The sequence below is a fragment of the Osmia lignaria genome, chromosome 13 (assembly GCF_051020975.1).
Source record: "Osmia lignaria lignaria isolate PbOS001 chromosome 13, iyOsmLign1, whole genome shotgun sequence".
NCBI lineage: Eukaryota > Metazoa > Arthropoda > Insecta > Hymenoptera > Megachilidae > Osmia > Osmia lignaria.
Window position 1 is genome coordinate 222,239 of NC_135044.1, and position 18,268 is coordinate 240,506.

The window sequence follows — 18,268 nt, forward strand, 5'->3', positions numbered from 1 at the left end:
CATGACAAACGATTTCAAAGAAATCAATAACTACTTACATTTTCGTTTTTACCGTCCGTGAAATTTAAAAAAGATGTTCAAAAGCAAAATATTTAAACAAGTAAAAATAACTCATAGCATAACCATGCATGTATGTATATACCTTTAAAAAAATATCATATTAATTATCAAGAACTTATTATATCAAATTTGCATAAATAAAAAAATACCCATTTCTTTTTTTTTTCATTCAAACATTTTCATTTTCATTTTATATTATATTAATTTTCGTTTAAAATATGTCATATGTATTGACAAATAAGGGATAGTATGGCGCTTATTATGGTTTACTATTGACGACAGATGACAATGTTCCAATATCAATTGTATTAAAATTTACTGAACTGCAAAAGATAGAAATTTCGATAAGAATAACATCGTAAATACATCTATATATAATATGTAACAAGGGATATTGTGTGATTGCATTAGTATTAATAATTATACGTGTATTCTTATCGCGTGCTTGTGTCACTATTTATGTGTATATATACATATGTAACGTCTACGTGATATTACAATCCTACGTGGCAATATTCATTAGTAATAATTGTTTTTGACTCCAGTGTGTTAATATGTGGATGCTACATATGTTATTGTATGTATGTTTATTAAATTCTTAAATAACGAAATACATTTAACAAATAAATACTATGTAAATATATAGTTGATTTAATCGTGTTGTGTTTTTAATACAAACTTATTTTTGTTTTGAAAGTTATGTATTTGTAAAAAACAAAAATTTCGAATAGAATTTTATGTATGAAGTTACACTTATCTAATAAAATTATTAATTTCTATTTTTACATACTTTTTAATTTCATGAATATTGTTCTTACAGAATTAAATTTTTTTCTTACCCTGTGTTATAAACACAATTGAATCAAATCGTTAGTGGGTAATGCAACGAAAAAGAAAGAAATTAGGAACAATGAGAGCAGTAATTCTTGTTGGTGGATATGGAACTAGATTAAGACCACTTACATTAAGTCGACCTAAACCATTGGTTGAATTTGCTAATAAGCCGATGCTTTTACATCAAATAGAAGCTCTGGTACAATGGAATGCTCCTGTAACATATTTGTTTTATAAACATTACTTATTATAATTTTGAATTTCAGGTAGAAACAAATGTAAAAGAAGTAATATTAGCTGTATCTTATCGTGCAGAAGAAATGGAAAAAGATTTAGGCGAAGAAGCTAAAAAGTTAGGAGTACGTTTAATATTTTCACACGAGCCAGAACCTCTTGGTACTGCAGGACCGCTTGCACTTGTACATGACCTTTTGTGTTCAGGGGATGAACCATTCTTTGTATTAAATTCTGATATCATTTGTGATTTTCCATTCAGGCAGTTATTAGAATTTCATAAAAATCATGGTAAAGAAGGGACTATAATTGTTACTAAAGTTGAAGAACCATCAAAATATGGTGTAGTTGTTTATGGCGACGATGGAAAGATAGAGAGTTTTGTAGAAAAACCACAAGAATTTATCTCTAATAAAATTAATGCAGGTAGTCAGTTTTTGATATTGAATTAAAAAATTGATAGTTTCTTAAACTTGATCATTTTGTTACCTTAACTGTAAATTTTATAGGTATGTATATTTTTAACCCAAGTGTCTTAAAAAGAATAGACCTAACACCTACAAGCATAGAAAAAGAAGTCTTTCCCCATATGGCACGAGATGGAGAATTATTTGCAATGGAATTAACAGGATTTTGGATGGATGTAGGACAACCGAAAGATTTCCTCAAAGGTATAAATTCATATTTTAATATATTTTTGTATGTATTGCTTGTATGTGCTACTCTGTATGTTTTGTATAGGAATGAGTATGTACCTGACATCTTTAAGACAGAAATTTCCAGAAAAATTGTACTCTGGTCCAGGTGTTGTAGGAAATGTTTTAATAGATGAAACAGCAAAAATTGGTAAAGATTGTAGAATTGGACCAAATGTTACAATTGGTCCTGGTGTTGTGTTATCTGATGGATGTTGCATCAAACGGAGCACCATTCTTAAGGCAGCTGTAATAAAAGAGCATGCATGGCTAGATGGGTAAATTTCCAAAACAATATGATTTAAATTATTTAAGATTCAATGACATCTGTTTATTTTATTATGGCTATAAATTTTAGTATTAAAATCTGTGAACATATAATACTTATTCTACGTCAGTATTAATACATGTTTCTAAACGAATATAATATATGATACATTACTATGATAGGTGCATCGTAGGATGGAGAAGCGTTGTAGGACGTTGGGTACGAATGGAGGGTACAACGGTACTCGGTGAAGATGTAATTGTTAAAGACGAATTATATATTAACGGAGGTCAAGTTTTACCTCACAAGAATATTTCCAGTTCCGTGCCAGAGCCGCAAATAATCATGTGACTAAAGACAATACTATTTCTTAGGGCACGCGTTGAACGTAATCAGCGATCAAACTACGAAACATTCTACAAAGAAAAAAGTTTTTATCAGCATTTTTACAACTATATATAAATTAATGTTCAATATCGTTTTTATATTTACAATTTAAATTAACTTTACTGGTAGTCCTCGTACTACTATCGCAGCTGCAGTCATGTATTGAGAACAGACATTTTTGGATTTTGCTACTGCCCTTAACATCTCAGGTTCTATAGGCACGTTTTGTGTGCTTTTTGGTGTATTTTTTAAAAATTCTAATAGAATGAAAAATTATTGTAATAATAAAAGTAAAATTGAAAAATAAAGAAAATAGAGATACTCTGTAATTTTGTATACTAACTTAAAGTACCCGCACACCACATATTGATATCTACATCAGTCCACGGTCTATTTAGCGGTGATGGAATCCAGTTACTAATAAAATTTGTAGTCATTTTATCGATATCCGCATCTGTAACTTCCCACAACATACCAAGTACACACGGACTAAAAATAAGATATCAAATATTTAATATGAACTTACTTGTTTGTAATTTCGTTCAACTTATTTGTAAAACCTTGTATTTTACCTACTAGCTATTAAGTATTGATTTGAAATGCCATACGGAGGATAACGTCCTCCTACTGTAAGTAATTTTACACTACTACAGCCAAATAATAAAACAATTGATTTCACCCTTAGTTTTTCAATTTGTTCTCCTGGTAAGTATTGCATTCCATTACCATGGCCATTATACCTAGAAACATTGTATCTTTGACATTGTGTAAATAATGAAATAATAACACCCAAAATAATCTTACATTAATATATCATGATTAATTAATGCATCTTCAAAAACGTCTTCTCGAGGTTCAACGTTATACCAGCTTTTCCATTGTGGTAGCCAATATTCAATGAACAATCTCATACGTTTTTCCATTTTAATCAAATTACCTGATGGATTGACTATACAGGTACCCATATCATTTTTAACTTTAATTATCTTACAGCCATTTTCCATTGTACTTTCATGTTCTTTAAATAAAGCATATGCAATATGCAGTGATGGAAAACGAGTAACAGGATGACATTTTAAAATTTCCATAGATTCAAAAGGTATATAATCCATGTGCTAGAAAATACTAAGATTGTTATCATCATATTTTATGATGAACAAGATTACAAACTTACTTCATCAACAATCAACACTAATGTTTTTCTAATTGCATCTTTCAATTCTTCTATACAAGATAATTTTCCATATATAGACAATATAACATTCTTAGCAAGTCTGTCATGATCGGGTAGCACATACATTACCGCACGGGCTATTTCTTCCCTTGTAAGAAAACATGCTGCTAGTGCAATTTTTTTTAACAACCATCTAGACCTTTCCGGCATATTTTTCCTGTGGCAAATAATTAATAAATAGGATGGTTAAAAACATAAAAAATTATTAATTCAAAATTTCACTTACGATCTTCTACAACCAGATATAAGTTTATCAATCATTTGTGAAATGTCCATTACTAAATCCTGTTTGTCTATCGGATCTGCCATAAACAAAACTCTCCATTCTCGTAACCATGAATGTTCTAATGCTTGTATAGCAGTCTTAAACATGTACATACATATACAACAAGTGCATAAAAAATTCCATGGTAATGGAATTTAGTAGAAATACATTTATGAAAGATTGAAATACCTTCATACTTATGTTTTGCCTCCCTCTCATTTTCCAATACAATTCACTGTTTGTATAAGTAGCTTCAAGTTCTGATCTATTACTAGAAAGCAACTTCTGAATTTCGTAACAGATATCATATGAAGAATCTAATTTAGGTTTTGGTAATGTTATACATATTGGTTTTGTTTTCTCACTTCCTGTTGGTAATATGGTAAGATGTATCTCGTGCATTGGATTTAATGTTTTGTTATATTCAGAAATACTTGGAGGCTTGTACTGGCTAGTGATTTGAATTACATACCATTCTATACATGAAAAAAGATACACATGTATTTAATGTATTTAATAACATTTAAATTATACTTTTAATAGTTCACCTTTAGGGAGATCACAGAGCATTGTTGTTAAATTATCTACATTATTTGTATTATTTATGTTGAATTCAACATAAGAAGATTTAAGTCCATAAACCTGCTGTGAATTTAAAATTGACTCACGCATCTCTGTTTTTACATATCTGTGCAGTATATGCTGACGAAGTATCACTGCATGCGACTCAATTAGGTGACATATAGCTTTCAGTTCATTATTTATCTACAAATAACAAACATGATTTATATTTTTAATAATAGTACAATAATAACGGATCAGTAATACCTTTAAATAACAAACAGCCAACATTTTATTTAAATTTGCATATTCAACACTTCCTATGTTACACTGTACGTTTGCAAACAATTTTTCAATATCTTTCTTCACATCATCTATAGAATTATTTTCAATCAAACCAAATCCTTCTTCATAACTTTTATCATACAAATTACATTCATACAAAATTTGGCAAATTTCTTCTATATTAGTAGACATGATTCGTTTTTTACATGATTAGTGCTTTACATTTACACTTTCTTGTACATGCATACAGTAACCGTTTTCTTTAACGATTCAAATTCAAAGTGACCTATTACAGGATACCAACCTATATGCATTAAGTTACAAAAGGGAATTACAAAGTACCAATAGGAATTCTCAAAACCGTAGTTTCTAGAAACATTTATATGCAAGTGATGGGGAGTCACATCCCTGTATATTGCAGTTTCCTTGGAAATGCCTACATACATATGCATGTATGTATGCATGTATCATTGAATTACATATGTTTTTAAAAATGTAATGTTGAATGCATCTTTTGCACAGACAAATATGTAACATACATTTGATGCTTGTTAATAAACTAGGAATAAACATAAAAAGATGTTGGCGCAAATCATTCGAGTATGTACTTATGTACCTATATAAATCCTTTGAATTTTTTATTGTGTTCACACTAATTATATAAAAATGGTATAAATATTGTCAAAATACAGAAATTTTCTTATGTTTCTTACAACTATAAATTTTCGATACTTATGGTGTAATTAAAAACATTACAAATAATGTAATACTTAAGAACATGAGGAATGTTAAAATATTTATGCAAATGTTGCTTTAAATCTATTTTCTCTTTATACGAAATCATATACATAACGCGATTTTGAATTTCATAATTTAATTTTTAATCTAAATAATGTCTTTTGTATTACTAATACAAAATGTACATAAAAGCATTAAAATCTTTTTAACCTAAATTTTATCATTAAATCACAGAAAAGTAAAAATCATATTTTTACGATAATTTTAAGACTATATTGACAAGTATGAAAATAATCTCATTACGTGATAATGTCTAAAAATATGTTAACGCGATTGAATTATTCCACTACATAAGGACCTTCAAACGATTGTCCTTTTAGATGATTCAAGTTCTCTCCTGCATACGACAATAGAGGAGATACCTCTACATCGTTTATCACATTTGATGCTCCAGCATTTAATAACCATTTTTTGTGTAGCTTAAGCACATCGTTACGTGCAGTGCTCGGACAATCTTGACCAGCAGAATCGGCGTTTTTAAGAGGGCTAAAATCTTCTTCGCGAATTCCCTCCCAGACCGCTAGTTGTTTTGCAAATTTGAACACATCAAATACAAATTTTTCAATTTTAATACCGTTTGGAGATGTAGGTAAATCTCTATTCCCATCATCGTCCACGTATGGGATTTTTTTCTTAGCAATATGAAGATCCATTTCCTGTTCATAAGTATTAGCAACTGCACGTAAAAAGTCTACAGTGAAATAATGATTACATATATTTGCAGCATTGTATACTAGTTGTCCATCGTTATAACGTAATTCAGCTGTCTCTTTTGAAATTTCACTGTATTCAACGACTTGATAGATACCATCAACCTACAATAAGAGTAACAGTAACAATAGTAATAGTAATAGTAATAGTAATAGTAATAGTATTAATAATACAAACGTATTATATAAACGTACTTTACACACAACTCCAACCGATTCATTCGGTGAAGATTTTTCTATAACTTTAACTCCACAATCGGTTGACGAGGATAGACAGTATCCTAAAAAAATAGGATCTGCTACTTTTATCAAAATGTTATCAACTGAATGAACGTGCACACTATGGATTCCACGTCGTGCCATATCATCCAATATTCCTTCTACTGTTAGAGCTCTATATAAACCTCCATTTCCATCCGGTGCCTTGGAAACTTTATATTTTTCGTCCAAAATGATTTTTCCATCAAATGTAAAACACGGCAACATACCCTGTTTGAAAGCTCTAACATTTACCTCTTTTAAACCAAAATAATTATGCTTACATAAAAAATTAAGAGTTGTATCATGAGTAGCTTCGCTGGTTAATATGTACCTAACAATAAAATAGCTATTATTTCAATTTTTCCCGTATAAACAATTGATCGATCATCGAGTACGTTTAAACAATATGCGTACCAGGTTATCTCTCCTCTCTTTCCACATTCTTTTTCTGCTATATTTTGTAAACAAAGTATTCTTTCAGCTTGTAGTTGAAACAAAGTTTTTCCTGAGGGTAATCCAACATTGTACATGCCTTTAGGATAAGATACTCCTAATCGAGTACCTTGGCCACCAGCCATAAGCAATACACCTACACGACTATTAGCTATCTCTTGTAATCCTAATTTCTCGTATGCTTTGAGCTGCTTCTTATTGGTAGATTTGATTGACGCGATACTCTCTTTAGGTATAGGAGATACTTTATCATCCAAGGTATTTTTAAGCATGCAAGATGAAGCATACATTGCCTTTTGAAAATATGATGTCACTTCCATAAGGTCCAACTTGGAGATGTCCTGATAAAGATAATCTTTCTCTTTATCTGACAGTTGATCCCAGAATTTGAGTAAGTGTTCTTGGCCATACTCGGCCAGTTTCGTTCGAAGAGATTCCATTATAACGTTCTCGGTTACGCCCAGTTAAAGAAACCTAACCCAACTCAGGTAGAGTGAAGTGCACCTTCACTTTTACGATTCCACGTAGCACGTTTGACTTGATTTCTCTTATCGGCCCCTCTCGCCCTTCCAGCCTCTTGTAGTTCTCCTTTTCTTCTCTAACATATTTTGTTTGGACAAACGTACACCGACCGTGAAAAATCATGTTTATTTTCCTATATAGCTTCAATCAAATACCAAGATCGTAACCTTGTTCTTAAAGCGCAATGTTATTATCGATTTGTGTAGCCGTCTATCAATAAGACACAACTAAGGAAATTAAAAATATTCCAATGTTTTTATAAAAACTATTAAAATCATCATCTCTTACCATCAATGCAGGATACAGAGGAAAAGTGAAAGGTTGTGAGGTGAGGATACGAAAGGCAACCTAACATTCCTATGCATATATATACATATGTATGTATGCTACGTGCATATGTGTATGCACGTATGATGTGTTGGTACTGTGTAAATACATCAACATTAATTCGCATTTGTCTATTAAATAACACTGAAATTTAATATTAAACTAAAAAAAAAAAAGATTTGTAATTTATTTGCGATTTATTTATCATTTATTTCCTTTATGTAACATCTTTTATCGGGTAAAAAATGTTCATGATTAAAGAAGACACATAATATCAAAGATAGTTATAAAAAAATTGTACAAATTTGATATGAATTTATCGAAAAAAAAATATTAACTTTTTGTTGATCAGTTGATTACTCATACGCGCATGCGTATACAAGGATTAAAAAACGCATAATAAAATTTATAAGATATATTTTGGATGAAGACAAATTAAAGTTTGTTTACAGTAGCCTCTAAGTGTATGCATTTATTAATTTTAATTGTTTTATTTGTGTTTACGTAGGAAATATATTTAAATTTACAAAGTATTTTGCAAATTTTACATGCACTTATTTACGCAACTACTTATACATATATCATCAGTTTATTCAAAGTTTATTTCGTATAATTATGTAGTATCGAGAGAAACATATAATCAAGTTGAATTATAATGAAATGTCAAAATTTTAAATGTGCTGCCAATAACGAATTAGTAATAATTCGTAACATGTGGTGGCGCTCGAAATTCTCTGTCAGAATTGAATGCATCCAAAAGTAATCTGAATATCTCGTTCAAGTTACATGCATGCGTGTTTGCTTGTAACTTACGAAGAGACATCATGCTGCACCTACCTAAATAACGTTTCTGGTAATGCTGTAGCGATATTACGGCTGTAATAATAAGTTATGTGTAGTGATGTGATATATCTACGCGTTCATGATAAAGTATTCGCTTTTTGTAAATGTATTTCGGTGAGTTACATTCGTGTTTGGTTCAAGTACACACTCCTTTGATATTGCTGACTTGAAGGATTTTTTCAAAAATTCCTCATCGATTGTCATGCAAGTTGCACGACCGATTAATCTGTTTGTCGTGACAACTGTTGGGTACTTCCTCATTCAGATATCATCTTACCACAAATTTTTACAATAAATTCAACTATTGCCTGAATACATCCCACATTTATTTATAATGCTATGACTTTACCAATATATGTTTATTTAAATTTCATTTGTGAGATTTTGATGAGTTATAAAAAATGTCCTTGAATTTTCTTATTTCAATAATATTTCATTCGCATAGTTCATTAAACTGTTGCTCTTAATTCAGGGTACAACAAATTTTATATAGAGGTTAGAAATTCATAAAATGTTCTACTTGTATGTATGTACTATTTTCAATGTTTTTACAAAAAGTTCTTAAATAATGAAAAACAATATTGTTAAGTATTTTAGATGTATGTTAACAAAGACTCGAGTATTTTTCATAAAACATCATATTACGATACATAAAAATTTCATGAACCAAGATATCATATTCCTATTAAAATTAAACGGTAATATTTATAAAATGTAGGTGCCAGGTGCCTAGAAAGCAGCTGGCAAGATGGGCAAATTGTTGTCAAAAATCTTTGGCAACAAGGAGATGCGAATTCTTATGCTAGGATTGGATGCTGCTGGTAAAACTAGTATCCTTCGTATATACAATTCTTTTTTGTGTATGAGACTTGTTACTTAAACAGGAATTCTGTGCTTACTTTGTAACGTTTCCTTAATTACGTATCAGCAATACTATATAAACTTAAATTAGGGCAATCTGTAACTACTATACCAACTGTAGGATTCAATGTAGAAACAGTTACCTATAAAAATGTTAAGTTCAATGTTTGGGTAAGTACTGTTTGAAATGTCTGCACAAAGTATTTGAAACTTTTAAATTTCTAATGAATTCATTGTGTCATAGGATGTAGGTGGACAAGACAAAATACGTCCACTTTGGCGTCATTATTATACTGGAACGCAAGGTCTTATTTTTGTAGTAGATTGCGCCGATAGAGATCGAATCGATGAAGCGCGTCAAGAACTTCATCGAATTATAAACGATAGAGAAATGCGAGATGCTATTATTTTAATTTTTGCAAATAAACAAGATCTTCCAGATGGTGAATATAGAACGTTTGATCGTTATACATTATTTCATAATATATTTCATATATAATTTGTACTTTATATCATTTATTAACTTTCTTAGCAATGAAACCACACGAGATACAGGAAAAGCTGGGTTTAACTAGGATACGAGACAGGAATTGGTATGTTCAACCATCATGTGCCACAACTGGAGATGGGCTTTACGAAGGCCTTACTTGGTTGACCAGTAATCATAAATTATGAGCAAATATTTATTTTTCATCAATTAACTACATACCAGGAATGTACGTTTGCTTTGTATTTTTACTTTTATTTATCATGTAGAGGCTCTATAATGCAACTGATAATGATCTGTGATCAATAGGAGAAACGATCACTTTAAGTATATAACAGAAAATGTAAAACAACCATTAATATTGAATGGTGCATTCCAGTACTAGGAGTAATAATACAAATAGAAATTTATCAAAGTACCAAATGGTATAAACTTTGTTATTAACTGTTTATTAAAGTTCGTGGAAATAGTTAATGCAATATTATTAATTAATATTATCACGTTCAGCATTTCATTATAATTTATATGTATATACATATATATATACATACTTGCTCGTATCGCGGTATGGAGCAATTATAAAAAATTATGGTGAACCACTTGTGGTATCAAGGGATGCATTAAACAAAAGAGAAATAATGATCTTTGCAGTTTAAAACTTCTCATTTATATTATAATTCGTTTAAAGTAAATATGCCCAAAGGGTGGACACAATTTGATTCTTCACTGGTTGTTGTCAGTGCTATATAATATGTATTACATAATATTCATACATATAATCCCGTTGATATATGTGAGTAAACATTCAAAGCACTTACATTAGTGGCTTTATATAGCACCAAAATATTATTCATTGACAAATCTTTCTTACAAACTTTGTTCTTTACATGTATTAACAGTTTCATTTGTCCTTTTTTAACAATTGTCTTCCAATTGGATAACTTTTTTTAAATGTATATCAACCGGTCCGTTTTCGGAAAGCTTTTGATAGTTTGATATGCATTTTTTATCTTTAATTTTCAATAAAATTTAATGAAAATATTTAACGTATAAGGGTACACTTATACACACAAATCGGGTTGTTCAGTACGCACAAATGGTAAGCCATGGGGTTCAATAAATACCAGCTCAAAAAGAAACAAAATAAAAAAGAAAAAAAAAAAAGAAACGTGAAAACAGGAACAATGTTACTATTAACGTAACTACATTAAATCTGCCAATGTTTTTTACACGTTAAGCGATTGAATAACGCAAAACTAGGATTAGGTCAGAAGGAAAAGAGTCAGACAATGTTTTATTCGCATTTTATATCACTTTGTTTATTTATTTTTTTCCTTTTCTTTTCTTTTCTTTTCTTTTCTTTTCTTTTCTTTTCTTTTCTTTTAATACATAAAACAATGTGTAGAATAAGAGTGGAAAACATATTTATCAATATTCGCAATTATTGATTAAAGAAACAAAATTAAATCATCACTGAATTTCTTGTTTTGTACAAGTTTTGTACTTGCATAGTATTAAAACAGAGTAATACCGATGTGTTACTCCTTTCACTCTGTTTCTATATTAATGTTGTATTTGCATTCCACATTTACATTAAGATACTAGAATTTTAACAAATTGTACTACTTTACATAAAACGAACAATGATGATTATTACAAATATAAGTTCGTCAGATTCTTTTTCTCGGCATCCGTACCATTAACGTTAAGTATCGTATTTGATGAAATATAATGTGCAAAGTAATTAACTGATATTTAAAAGCCATAAACAGGCTTTGGAAAGAGATTAATGTATTTTTAGTTTAATGTGTTTTCTAGTATTAAACAGTGCTCTATGGTTACATGTATTTATACTATATATTATTAACTTTTGTGCTCATATAAAATTGTTATAACGTTGTGTCATGTTTGTTTTCTTCAGATTAAAAACAGAAGAAATACAAAATAATTATAATATACAAATATTATAGTTTTACTGGAGAACTTATTATTGTTTAAAGAAAAATGTATTTTGATATTAATAATCAAGTAAATTTTGGCAATAAGCTTTATTTAAACTCAGAAACTAATACTCCGTGATATAAGGTTCATTAATAGTAAATAAATATATAACTAATGAAAATCTAGTTTTCATCATAGATGTTATCCAATTGAAATAATTAAATTGTCTTTATAATTATCGTAGAGAGGCATTGTAATACATAAGAAACATTTTATAACCGTAGAGTACAAATTTCTTTGAGAAATATCCAAAGCCTGAAGTAAAGTGAATCCTACAAACAAACGATGAATAATTTGAAGTAGATATTTTTAGTAATGTTTTCAATAAAAAGACAGAAAGGTGAATTTCATCTAATAGCAACATATTTATTCATTCTCTGCTCAGTATGAATCAATGAAGAACATGTACAGTATAAGAATTCGATTTTGCTTAAAAAGATCACATCTCAACCATAATATCAGCAATTAACATTTTTCAGCTAAATTTATTGTCAAAATAAGAATTTAGTATTGTTCAATTGTTCATAGACATATATCCTCTATATTTTCCAACAATTTGTTTTAACAGGGGCCATTCAGAATGCAGGGCTCGATATAAAACGCTTTGGAGTAAAGAAGAAAATCGGTTACTTCAATACAATTATCAGCGTTTCTTAACATCTTAGTACTCCATAGATTGATATTCGTTTTATATAATTAACAAAAAATTATTCAAAAATCGTGTTTCATATGTCTTTTACAAAAAGAATACGTAGATTTAGGAGGTGCGACTGTCCTTATATTAGCCCAATTTCAGGATTAAGAAACGCTGACTTACACTACTAGCCAGAGAGTTCTTAACGCACCTACCTGAAGGAATTATTCTACTTTTTATAAAAGAATTTTCAAATTTTTGTTATTTTTTTTTTTTTTTTTTTTATTTTATAAAATTCGCTTGAAATGGATTACAACACATATCGTACAATACTTGTGTTAATTGATAATTAATTCAGATAAATTTTGTAACGATTATCAAACGCGCAGAATTTTTAAATATTTTCATGAATAACAACTGATGAAAAGGTGCAGCAGAATTTTTTGGTTTCTAGTAAAATATACTGTATGTTTAACGCTATAGTAAATACTTACAGATAATTAACAGTAATTTTTACAAAATTGAAAACTGACAAACCCAGAAAAAAATATATGTACTTGTATATTATTATTATTATTATTATTATTATTATTATTATTATTTGTATAATAAAGACACCTTTAAATTATAACAGTATTGTCTCAAAATATAAGATTCCACGTGTTCAAATAAACATTTCAAATGGAAAGATAGCATTGTATATTTAAAAGATATTAAATCATAACAATATATTTATGTATATCTATGTATTTAAAAAAATATTTTCAATCATTATATTTTATATGTAATAACTATAAAAATGAGACGATGATTAAAAAAATTATTTACATTACTTTGCTTCATAATAATTAAATTAAAAAGATCAAATATAAAATAACATCTGTTAACAGATGCTGTAACACTAATGTTTGAGATTAAAATGTCTTAATATCTTTTATTCAGTATCTTGCTTAATACTGTTCGAGATTTCAATAATAAATTTTGTACATTCCATAATAATAATATAACATGTATCTAATTAAAAGTTTCGGTGTGAGATTCGTTTATACTTATTTAACGATGTTTATTAGATTAGAATTAAAGATTTCGAATTTTATCACATATATCTTCAATTATATGAAACTATGTTCTAGTATTTGCAAAATGAATTGTTCAATTAGGTGACTTACTATAGGGATGCAAAAAAAAAAAAAAAAAAAAAATCTTTCTAAATAAGTTTCTGTTAGTTACTTTAAAAAAATGATATTTTATGTAATTTCTATTTCAACATAATCTTGAGTTGTACTGTAATGTATAGCTCTATGCTATCTAGACGGTCGCTGCTCTTCTATAAGCGCTATTAAACGTTGCCGAGTTTTTTTGTTATTCTGACATGCTGAAGAAATCAAACCGATCAAGTGCTTAATAGAATATTCCTATAAAGTAAATATTTAAGAAGATAAATTTTAATTCATCGTCAGTAATACGTATAAGATAATTGCGTCTATCTATAGAGTTTTAAATACCTTATGCTCTTTTATCCATTTCTCTAAACGATTTTCTGGAAGATAATAAGCTTTAATATACGATTCCACGTACTCTCTATGCGGCATCGGTCTTAAACCAGTTATCGTCTCAAACTTTGATTTTAACTGTGTAAAATCAAGTTGCATCAATGCTCTACCTCCGTTTGTACATTTTTTAGCATTAGAATATCTGTGATAAAAAGTTTATAGGTATAAACGTTATTATAGAGGAAAATACATGTAGATTGTTTAAAAAACGGTACATACCCTTCGACTAAAGTATGGGTGATTAAGTGTGCAATATTTTCCCAAATAGCATTATATACTTGATCGGCTAAAGGAAGACAACTTCCAATGTTCCTCAATCTTTCGTTTAAAATACATATATCCTATATATAACATTAATTTTCATTGTAAGAGTTTTGAAAAACTTTTGATTTGTACAAAGAAAGAATAAATACCTGAAGTAATGTGTCAATATATCCACTATGTTGAGACATAACATCCGTTACCTCCCAGTTAACTTTATTCATTAAATTTAGGATATTTGCCACATCAAAGGCTTGCGATGCGACCGCCATATACACTGGTTTCCTTAGATCTACCGTTGATGCTATCGTTTGCATATAAAATTGATGAAGGAAACCACGTTGTGGACTAGCACCGATTAAATGTTCCAAATAGGGTTTTAAACTTTCGTATTGTTGTCCTAAAAATATTAGAGATTCCACTGCGACAATACGTTCCATTAGACCGTGCAGTTCTTCTGGTTTGTGTAAATTTACAATAGAAGAAAGCTGTGGTTGTCGCACTTTATCCGAATTTAACTTAATATTATCTTCGGTATCAGTTTCACAAATGATCAAGTTCTCTTTAATTCTTGCCAATGACAATTTCAATTTTGGACTGTATAAAGAGTCACTATTTATTTGCTTGAAAAGAAGATTATTCATTATTGATAAATTAATTTTCATTTATTACCAACGAGCAGTAGAAACTTACAAGATCCGAGGTGAAAAATAAATGTACCGTATAAAAGCATAATTCATAAAATTGTATCATACTTTGTATGACAGTGACCGCGATCGAACGCAAAAGTCTAGACATCTGTAAATACTTTCCACAAACACGCAATATGCTTAGCGTGGTGTTTGTAACCATCGGTCCTGATTGCTTCAATTTACATTTTTTTTTATTCGTTTTAACGTGATCCGAATCGTCAACGTATTCTCGTTTCAATTCATCAGGAATATCGTCGTCGGATTCATCGGAAAAATAAGCTGGTGAATTATCCTAAAAGTTATACGTATACAATATACAATATATTATAACGACGAAAACAATAACTGCTAGTATTATAAAATATCGTCATACCTCGCTGTTTATCAAAATATCTTCATCCATCGTATCATCTAAACCTATGGCAAACGGAGACGTGCCTCCTTCTAAATATTTCTGAATCCATTCTATTCCCATGGTACTATCATTCTCGTTAACGTTAGAGTTGTCTAGATTGTTCCAAACTTTACAACTATTGAGCGATGGTTTTAAACTTTTGAATTCCTGTAATTGCGTTGCTACAAAATTAGGTTTAACAGGACACAGCTCCCATCCATCGTTCTCTAAAAATATTCTAAGTTCATCTAGCCTTGATGTATGATAGTGGGAAAAATATGACAATGATTGCTTCCTTATCGATTCTTGCAAGTTTTCTGACTTAAAGCCACACAATTCTTCTCCAATTTCTATTAACCTGTTAACTATATCTAAAACTTGTACAAACTGTTCAAATTTAATGTAAGTTAAATCGACATTCATTAAAAATATTGATATTTTTATTTCTACGTCATGCCATACTCGAATCATACTGTTTTCTAGTTTATGCTTTACATATTGTTGATTAAAAGTTTCTTCCACATCTTTAATGTCGAACTTGAGCTTATTCTCTTGAGTATTGTGCCAATTTACTATCAAATAGTAAGAACTTAATATCGTCCACAATGATTTACACAATTCTGTTAGACAAGCGATGCAACATTCACGAGGCACCGACTGACAAAGCTGCTTGTATTGCCTCTTCGTGTCACCACCTGCGTAAGAATGAACAACTGCAAAAGCAGTATTATGAATTGCAGCGGTGAAGTGCATATGCAGCTGATCCATTGCCGATTGAGTTTTTCCTAAAAGTGTATAAGCTTCTTGTATGGACGTGTATATCGTTACATTGAACTGTGTACACATCTTTGAGAGCGTAACATCTAAAGCTTCCTCTGCTTGTTCTAAAATGTCTTGTAGTTTTCCATTTAAAGCAGCAATGCAGTGAAAATGTTTATAAGTTTGCGCAGCACTTTGACATTCTAAAAGTAATGAGATTGCTCTGGGATAATTTTTTTCATTTAATAGCTCTTGCAAACGATCTCCCGTACGTTGCTAAAAAATATTATTATTATTATTATTATTATTATTATTATATTTTCATTCAATGAATGATCCAAATTAAAATAAAAAATACTTACCAATGTTTTTATGGTATTCAAATTATTCAACAATTCTTCTACAATTTGTCTTTTTTGATAATTTGCTAATATTCCTAAACTAGCTGTTGTAAACTGTCTTTCAGCTAATTTAAGATCTGCCCTTCCCATTCTACATATTTCTAATACATCTTGCAATTGTTCTTGTATCAACAAAATTTTGTCAAATTCTTTCTTACAAGCAGTTTGCTTCTGTAAAATAAGTTGTAAAACTTTCTTTGATACAACTTGATGTTGCTGTTTCAATTTCTTATAACTTTTTTCAATTTCTTTGGACTGCAATACTTTTGGTAGCTTTTCTAATTCGTATCTAGAGGCATCAAAATTGTGGTCTGTATTAAAATAAATCTTTTCTATGGATTCTAATATATCTTGGTCAGGAATAGGTTCATTCCCTGTCGACTGATCAACTTCTGATTGTATGTTATCCAGTTTCTGAGATTCAGATGGATCGATGAGATCCGGATGTGAACCCATAAGTGGAATCTTGGTTGTATTCTGAACAATAATATAAACTATATACAATATACAATATACATTTCATAAAAAACATATTGAAAATCAGAGCAACATAACCTAAAGAATAAGAAGATGAATGAAAAGAAAAATAGTTGTACTCAGGTCTTGATCACATAAATAAATAATGTTTAGTTATAATAATAGTAGTATAAGGTTGATTACCTGCTTATTAATAAGACCAAAAAATTTAGACTTTAAATCCTCCATACTGTAATCTTTTTTTTTTTTTAAAGTTCCTTTAATACATTTTCATCTATTTATCCGATCTTTTATCATTTCCATCCATGCAACGAGCATAATAAATAACATTTGTATTTCGTCATAATTATTTTATTAACCCCATTTTGTAGATATATACAATCTATTATTTAAACCTTACATGGGTACTTGAAATAGATACGTATATGTATATTGATATTTCTTCAGGTTATGTATGTGTGTAGCGTATACATATACGATACGAAGTTATCGCGGTAACGATTCATGTTACATCAAGTTAATTACAAAATGTTATAACGTAAACATTTGAAAAATATGGAATATTTTAGTTTATTATATACATATATCAGAGTTATCTATATTATATTATTACACAATTTTATAAAATATTCTTGTAACTACTCTTTAATTATAGAAAAAAAATTCATACAATTTTATGTATATATAAATTATACCGAATACAATTATCTGCATCTGTATAGTAATGCCTAGAAAAAAAAATGAATTGAGTATTACATGTATGTACTTATGTATGTATGTACTACGTATAATAGCGAGGGAAAAGGTCTAACCGCGAGAAGTTCTTAACAAAAGTTGTTCAGGGTTGCGCGTTAATTTAACTAAATGGGATTTCCTCGAAATTTAGTGAATCCATTACCCTATTCCATGAGGATAACGCACGCCATACTATTCTACCCGCGTAAACGCAGCATTACATATGTATGTAACGATAAACAAAAGTTACCTACAGACACAAGGGGGTTGAAATCG

The 18,268-nt window shown here is 29.5% G+C and overlaps 5 protein-coding genes across 13 annotated transcripts; 2 read left to right on the plus strand and 3 right to left on the minus strand.

Moving 5' to 3' along the window:
* Window positions 1-400: 400 nt before the first annotated feature.
* Window positions 401-2,442, plus strand: Gmppb (GDP-mannose pyrophosphorylase B). Of its 4 annotated transcripts, none has more exons than XM_076691498.1 (6): window positions 401-418; window positions 881-1,093; window positions 1,161-1,554; window positions 1,638-1,799; window positions 1,870-2,101; window positions 2,274-2,442. In XM_076691498.1, the coding sequence occupies exons 2-6, from the start codon at window positions 941-943 to the stop codon at window positions 2,440-2,442; spliced, it is 1,110 nt and encodes a 369-aa protein (XP_076547613.1). In that variant the 5' UTR covers window positions 401-418; window positions 881-940. The 4 variants fall into 4 exon arrangements, with proteins under 4 accessions (XP_076547613.1, XP_034193119.1, XP_034193117.1 ...); XM_034337228.2 differs by lacking the exon at window positions 401-418 and adding an exon at window positions 449-641; XM_034337226.2 differs by lacking the exon at window positions 401-418 and adding an exon at window positions 450-637.
* On the minus strand, window positions 2,369-5,514 carry Sse (extra spindle pole bodies like 1, separase). 3 transcript variants are annotated; one of them, XM_034337221.2, is made up of 10 exons: window positions 4,806-5,514; window positions 4,526-4,742; window positions 4,167-4,453; window positions 3,939-4,075; window positions 3,653-3,869; window positions 3,283-3,593; window positions 3,051-3,218; window positions 2,822-2,967; window positions 2,584-2,735; window positions 2,369-2,507 (listed from the first exon to the last, which is right to left on the minus strand). In XM_034337221.2, the coding sequence occupies exons 1-9, from the start codon at window positions 5,013-5,015 to the stop codon at window positions 2,587-2,589; spliced, it is 1,842 nt and encodes a 613-aa protein (XP_034193112.2). In that variant the 5' UTR covers window positions 5,016-5,514; the 3' UTR covers window positions 2,369-2,507; window positions 2,584-2,586. The 3 variants fall into 3 exon arrangements, 2 of the variants coding, with proteins under 2 accessions (XP_034193112.2, XP_076547612.1); XR_004582816.2 differs by lacking the exon at window positions 2,369-2,507 and having other exon boundaries at window positions 2,594-2,735; window positions 3,055-3,218; XM_076691497.1 differs by lacking the exons at window positions 2,369-2,507; window positions 2,584-2,735 and having other exon boundaries at window positions 2,813-2,967; window positions 3,055-3,218.
* A 234-nt stretch (window positions 5,515-5,748) lies between these two features.
* mmy (UDP-N-acetylglucosamine pyrophosphorylase mmy) lies at window positions 5,749-8,011 on the minus strand. 2 transcript variants are annotated; one of them, XM_034337223.2, is made up of 4 exons: window positions 7,856-8,011; window positions 7,007-7,777; window positions 6,527-6,923; window positions 5,749-6,436 (listed from the first exon to the last, which is right to left on the minus strand). In XM_034337223.2, the coding sequence occupies exons 2-4, from the start codon at window positions 7,483-7,485 to the stop codon at window positions 5,900-5,902; spliced, it is 1,413 nt and encodes a 470-aa protein (XP_034193114.1). In that variant the 5' UTR covers window positions 7,486-7,777; window positions 7,856-8,011; the 3' UTR covers window positions 5,749-5,899. The 2 variants fall into 2 exon arrangements, with proteins under 2 accessions (XP_034193114.1, XP_034193115.1); XM_034337224.2 differs by having other exon boundaries at window positions 7,007-7,643; window positions 7,856-7,991.
* A 586-nt stretch (window positions 8,012-8,597) lies between these two features.
* Arf51F (ADP-ribosylation factor 6) lies at window positions 8,598-13,007 on the plus strand. Of its 3 annotated transcripts, XM_034337230.2 has the most exons (6): window positions 8,641-8,851; window positions 9,456-9,567; window positions 9,666-9,769; window positions 9,843-10,041; window positions 10,131-10,314; window positions 12,655-13,007. In XM_034337230.2, the coding sequence occupies exons 2-5, from the start codon at window positions 9,486-9,488 to the stop codon at window positions 10,271-10,273; spliced, it is 528 nt and encodes a 175-aa protein (XP_034193121.1). In that variant the 5' UTR covers window positions 8,641-8,851; window positions 9,456-9,485; the 3' UTR covers window positions 10,274-10,314; window positions 12,655-13,007. The 3 variants fall into 3 exon arrangements, with proteins under 3 accessions (XP_034193122.1, XP_034193121.1, XP_034193123.1); XM_034337231.2 differs by lacking the exon at window positions 12,655-13,007 and having other exon boundaries at window positions 8,598-8,747; window positions 10,131-11,253; XM_034337232.2 differs by lacking the exons at window positions 8,641-8,851; window positions 12,655-13,007 and adding an exon at window positions 8,875-8,986 and having other exon boundaries at window positions 10,131-11,253.
* Vps50 (vacuolar protein sorting 50) lies at window positions 12,966-17,821 on the minus strand. The gene is made up of 8 exons (XM_034337219.2): window positions 17,441-17,821; window positions 16,742-17,257; window positions 15,600-16,655; window positions 15,228-15,518; window positions 14,687-15,157; window positions 14,493-14,614; window positions 14,226-14,415; window positions 12,966-14,135 (listed from the first exon to the last, which is right to left on the minus strand). Exons 1-8 carry the CDS (start codon window positions 17,483-17,485, stop codon window positions 14,025-14,027), a joined length of 2,802 nt encoding a protein of 933 aa, XP_034193110.1. The 5' UTR covers window positions 17,486-17,821; the 3' UTR covers window positions 12,966-14,024.
* Window positions 17,822-18,268: the final 447 nt, after the last annotated feature.